General features: G+C 38.9%; 1 protein-coding gene across 1 annotated transcript in view; it reads right to left on the reverse strand.

Moving 5' to 3' along the window:
* Positions 1–211: 211 nt before the first annotated feature.
* TRIM66 (tripartite motif containing 66) overlaps positions 212–5936 on the reverse strand; it is a 31768-nt gene continuing 26043 nt past the window's right edge. Inside the window, exons 13-17 of the mRNA XM_009079589.1 lie at positions 5534–5841; positions 4038–4161; positions 2624–2698; positions 1266–1418; positions 212–685 (exon numbers count right to left, since the gene is read on the reverse strand). Of these exons, the coding sequence (XP_009077837.1) occupies positions 416–685; positions 1266–1418; positions 2624–2698; positions 4038–4161; positions 5534–5841 (930 nt within the window). The 3' untranslated portion in view covers positions 212–415. The remainder of the gene's footprint in view (positions 686–1265; positions 1419–2623; positions 2699–4037; positions 4162–5533; positions 5842–5936) is intronic.

Genomic DNA, 5936 nt, shown 5'->3' on the forward strand with positions numbered 1-5936 from the left:
AGCCTGAGCACTTTGCTTTCCTCCCATACACCTTAACTCTGCCAGTTATGCTGCTGGATTCCTCATAGCAAATCTCATGTCTTGAGGAGGTCATACCTGAGGAAGGCTGTTAGCTGACTGAAACAAATCATTCTTTTTTTTTTTCACTTTTCTGTGTACAAAGGAAACAAACAGTGAATAGCTAAAGGACTTAGTCTTTTTTAAAATCCTGACAGGTTTTTCTGCTAGGAAGATAACTGTGTGGCCTGAGAGGTTTCATTTGTTCACGCTCACATATTTAGACACAACTGACACTTTATTCCACTCAGAGGATCTTGACATAAAATTGCAGAACTGATCATATATCTGTGATAGAAGCTTGACAGTTTTCCCACACAGCCCTGTCAAAACTTCCCATCAGTATCTGTAAACAGAATTAGCAGGGTGGCCACTTAGCAACCAAATGCTTTTGCTTTTGCAATCTTACGACGTGGCGCCGTCTCCTTTTCGGCTGAGTGCACTCCTGTCCATACGGTGGCCACTGAAAATCTTGGGGTGGCATTTTGCTGCTCTGACTCTCCACTTCTTCAGAATCAGAGTCATCTTGTTGCATTGAAGGAAAATGCCTATCTGGATAAATCTCCTTAAGTTTGTCCTCAAAGAATATATGTAGGCATCGTCCAGCCTCAGCAACCTCTGAATCTGGCTGTAAGAGAATAAATAACCATTCAGTGTTACCACACACAGAAATCATAAAGGATTAAAACCAAATAACTAACCTACCCCAATGTCTCGCCTTGGTTCTGTCTGCTACATCTCCATTAGTAAACCACACAGTTTCTACAGCCCATTAGTCCCACTGCATTTCCAGTGTAAGTAAAAAACAGATGCTGCTGTTAAGGAACACATTTCTGCACCTCTGAGAAAGAGACGTGCAGTGAACCAGAAATAACAGCAGTCATCACTGCTTAGGAATTTCTATGCATTTGATTTTCCCTAGCTATTTTGCTGGCTGTGACTGGCTTCTCACAGCAAACTCAGCAATATTCCAAAGAGCTGTTGGCTAAAATGTCCCTCCTTAATTTTAGATCTATGTGTATCTCAAGTTCTCAGATACCTATATAACTTCATTTCTGTCATTAAAAAAAAAAGCAAAGCCAAAACCCCCACAATTTCCAAATGATAAAACTGGTTAATACTTCAGCTTATCCCAATCCTATATCTGATTTCCATGAAACCAATAGCTAAACCAGTGTCCCCCCCACCCATGCATATTTGAAACCTACATAATTGAACTTTGCACAGTTCCAAAACATGAGACGCACGTCAGTCACAAGTTCCTCAGGTGCAGAATAGTGGGACTTGTCCTTTTTTTGCAGTTTGTTTCGTATGGTTGACAAATCCATTGGCCTTTTGATGATCTGATAATAATGACGAGCCTACGATGAGAATAAAATGCAGGTATGCAACATTTTTAATTGAAACATTTCCTCTCCAGTGACTTCTATCCAAGTTTGGACAGAAGTCACTGCAGAGGAATTCTTGCATCAGGGAAGAGAGCTCTAGTCTTTTAGTGCCTACACTTGCACATAATCTTCCTGAGTGTTTTTTTGTTTGATTGCAAACATATTTGTTTGCAAGACTGATCCTGAAAATAGCACACATCAGTGACTACTCTGCTATTTGCACTTCGTAAAATTTATTCCCAGATATAAATGTCGCTGTTTAACCACAATCAAAAATAGATGTAACATCGACAATTAGCTAATATTTCCTCCAAGCAATTATAAAAAGAATGTGCTGAGATACTGGCAGCTGATAGTGTGGGAAGTAGTCTGCCAAGAGTGACTTAAAACATGCTACTATGCACTCTTTGAAAAGCTCAACAAAAGTCTTTTCCAATAGGCATCAGCTACCAGGATATCCCATTCCTTAAATCTTTCTGGGTCTAAATCTGCTTTTTGGGTCATTGCAAGGATCATTAGGTGAAATTGTTTTCATATAGTTATTTGGACTATTCCCTCACATAGAACCTTTATTTTACCCTCCTCCAACTTGCTTCACATTGTGTTTTATTGTTACAATAGTGTGACTCTCCAGCTTCCTTTAAAAAGCCAGATATTATTGCAAATGTGTATGGATGAAACAGTAGTCTCTACCTCTTCCCCTACACAGGGTCACATTACTCTCTTTGTGCACAGCACCAGGAAAGAGGGAGTCCAGGGTTATTCCTAAAGCAGACCTCTCTTACAACAGTGCAACATTTTCCATGTATGTGGCAAGTCAGTCATTTTAATCACTGGAATCCCTCATATACCTTTAGTATTCTACCAGCATCTTATATAGGCACCCAAACCTGGTCTGAACTTTGGCCAGCATTTACCTGCCTCCAAACTGACACCTTCAATACACTTGCAAAAGGGAAACACTCACCCTTCCCTAGGAAGCAATACTGTTCAGAAAAAAACTCATTAATATCTTTTAAGAAGACAAAGGAGAAACTCATGAGGTGTGCCAGAGAATTTTTTGGGTTCCATCTGACCAAAGTCTCATCCTTAACTAGTATTACAATAGCAGCCAATCTGAAGCCCATTGTACTAGATGTTCTTCAAGAGAGTTGAGATTTGAATCCAGCAGTACTTACCAGGGGACTGACAGGTTCATGGAATGGGAGGCTCATGCTACTGCAGAACAGGGAAAGCACCAGCTTTTCACACTTCTGTAGAAGCCAGATTTGAAATACATTTTAATTCAAAACAAGTGAGTTTTGTTCTTGCCTTTAGTTAATCAATCATACTAACAACAAGAGAATTCACATGTAGACTGTGCATTTCTGATGTGAAATGGCATGCTTCACTCTTAACCCGGAGGACCAGCAGCAACAGTGTGGAAACTGTAAAGTGGGGAATGTTTCACATTGTTCATATCCATTCATACAAATGGATGTAAGTTATGTAGTTGGTAGTACTGTACGAAAACTCTTCCATTTAATTATTGTTAACTTGCAAAATATTTGTACTAGTCTTTGGCGTTTTCACCAGTGCAAAAAAATTGCACTACAAAAACATTATAAGACATATTTGCTCACAAACAATGGAATTTTTAATCAACTCAATTTTCTAAGTAGGACTTCACTATTAAAGACCCAGATCCCAACTATTTCTGTTCAGTCATACCAAATCCAGAAGAAACAGGGATCACATCGTGTAAAAAACTTATGTCCAGCTCTGTATGGACAGAGTATCTCAGGTCTGGAAACAGCATTGATGAATTGAGCAGTGCTGTGACTGTGCTCATAGGCCTTGCCAAGGGGCCCCAGTGCTCAGAGAACCATTGCTGTTGTCTTTATGAATGGTGCCCAGATTAGATCAATGCCTTATTGTCAGCTGTGTTTGTGCAGGGCCAGCTCAGCATCTGTACCTAGCTGTGTGGACTTACCCTCCCTGTCCAGCTGTCACCAATATACACAGGACATGTATTCGGAATTTGTACCTTCCAAGTACCAAGTGGACTTTCAGAAAAGGCACTTTTTTTCATGGAAGAGTTGGTAGAAGAAACTGGTAATGGGTGTGTAAAGTGATAAACTATTATCTAGGCTGAGTGTTTAGCCTAAATGTCATCTTCAAGGGAACTAATGGTACATAAGAAGACTGTATGATTATTTCAATCCAGTTGAAAGTCAAAAAGTGTCTACATCACAAAAATATTGCACTGGCCCAAGTAGATGTCTGAGAAGGTGCCAAGTTTTAAAGAAAAAAGATTCAGTGTCAGAAAGCTTGCTCTGCTGCTGAGTGTGACTTCCTTGTTCAAAGGGGAAAGGAATTTGTGATCTGCCTGTTTCATCTTTCTGTAACATGACATTCATTTTAAAATTGAACAGCAATGTCTAGAAAGAAGAGAATGATAGAACAGTAATAATGCTTTTGTTCTATTTACTACTGTCTGTAACATCTGAGTAGCAACCATGCCAAAACTGTCATCTTTCCAATGAAGAGGCAAAGCTTCATGCTGAGATTACACAGCCTTTTCTAAATAGTAAAATACACAGTTGTTCCCACCTTCTGGTCATAGTTGTCAAGGCCATATTGTGCACTATAGTTGTGGCTGTAGCGTGTGTTTTCACAGTCATATTCTACCTCTGGCTTCACTGGATTACGACAAAGTGTGCACACCCATTCTCCCCTGCAAAACAAGGAAACAAAACACTTATGTGGAATTTTGTTCAGAACCTTGTCAAAGAACAAATCTTCAATTCCTGTACTGAAAAGTCTCATCCTTAACTAATATTATGACAGCAGGTAATCTGAAGCCCATTGTACTAGATGTTCTTCAAGAGATTTGAATCCAACAAGAAGTGTAATAATTTCAGATTCTATTCATTGCACTTTTTCTGTCACAAAGGAAAAGAAAAAGGCAAACTTATGTCTGAAATCATGTACCAGTAGCATATGCAGCTGCAATGATTCAAATGCGGCTTTTAAAAAAATATTAAGGAAAAACAAGCAACAGTTGGGTCATAAGACAAACCCAGATCCACTTGATAATGGATGCATTTCTTATCAATTTATATATTTACCATATTGATATGTATATATTTATCATGTATTAATATTTTAAAATCAACATTATCAGTACATTAATATTACACAGATTCCCAAACCAAATAGACATAATTCTGCAAGGGCATGTGTGTCCTTCCCAGTAGATTAATTTTCAGAAGACTCTTGAAGACTTTCATGAAGGCAGTGAAACAACCTCTGCAACATCAGGGTCTGAATAACTATAGATTAAGATATATTAAAGAATTACAAATCTAGAACTTTTGCTAATGGCACTAATTTACTTCACTAGAGTTTAACTTTGCCTAGGAAGTTTATTTTAACAGGAAAGCTTGGTTTTCACATTGCTTTGAAACTAGAAGTTCAAGACTGAAAAGCCAAGAGTTGAAAATTCTTTTTTTTTTTACACAGAACCAACCAGAAATCTCCAAACTAAAATCTTACAATGTATTTTTCTCAGCTGAGACAGTTATTTGGGTTAGGCACAAATGAAGCATCCTTAAATCCCACTTAGTAATGACTTAGCACAGAATTCAGAATTGTACACCACCAATAATACACATTATTCAGCCTCACTTTTAAAGTTTGGCATGAGGATATGTATCTATTTCTGACTTGTTGCATACAATTCAGCTGTGACAAGTTGCTAGGGAATATCTTAGGGAAACCAATGTCCTAAACATTTCCACAAAGGATCTGATAATCCTAAGAAGAGCTGTTGTCTAGTAGACCCCAGATGTTACATGAGAGTTGGGATTTTGTTTTTCTCCAGTGAGTCATATGAAAACTTCTAAAGCTCAAGACTGCAACATGTGGCTGGAAACTGTTTTTGTTCATAATTCACCTAGCTCCTAGCGTATAGGACAATCCTTCCCTTTGCAAGAAAGTTATCAAAACAAGCAAGTGAGAGATTCAGCTAAAACATGCATCCCTGAGGATGTATTTGGCCCCAAAGCAGTGAGCAGGAGCAGCACATTAGTGAAATACATACTCACACTGGAAAGCTGAGCAGGGCTGGAACGTGGCAGGAGAGATGGAAGACCTTGGGGCAGCGATCACAGCACAACAGTTCTCCTCCATTGAGACACACAGCACAGAAATCCTCATTTTCAATTGGACTGACTTCCTGAGTAACTGGAGATTTTTTCATGATGGGGATGCCATTGCTGAGTTTCTGATCAACAGAGGGAGTATCTACAGGAGGAGATTGTGTCTGTCCTGCAGCCTGGGATATGAGGAATTTTCTGTCCTCTGAGCTCTCATCTTTGGACTTCAGTCCTTCAGGTGGACTATCTTTATTTATCTTGAAGGAAGAAAAATCTGGGATCACACAATCATAATTTTATACACCAGTGATTTGTATGCAGTGAACTCTACTGGAGAGGGGACTCGGGTTCA

This window comes from Acanthisitta chloris, unplaced genomic scaffold, assembly GCF_000695815.1.
Source record: "Acanthisitta chloris isolate BGI_N310 unplaced genomic scaffold, ASM69581v1 scaffold338, whole genome shotgun sequence".
Classification (NCBI taxonomy): domain Eukaryota; kingdom Metazoa; phylum Chordata; class Aves; order Passeriformes; family Acanthisittidae; genus Acanthisitta; species Acanthisitta chloris.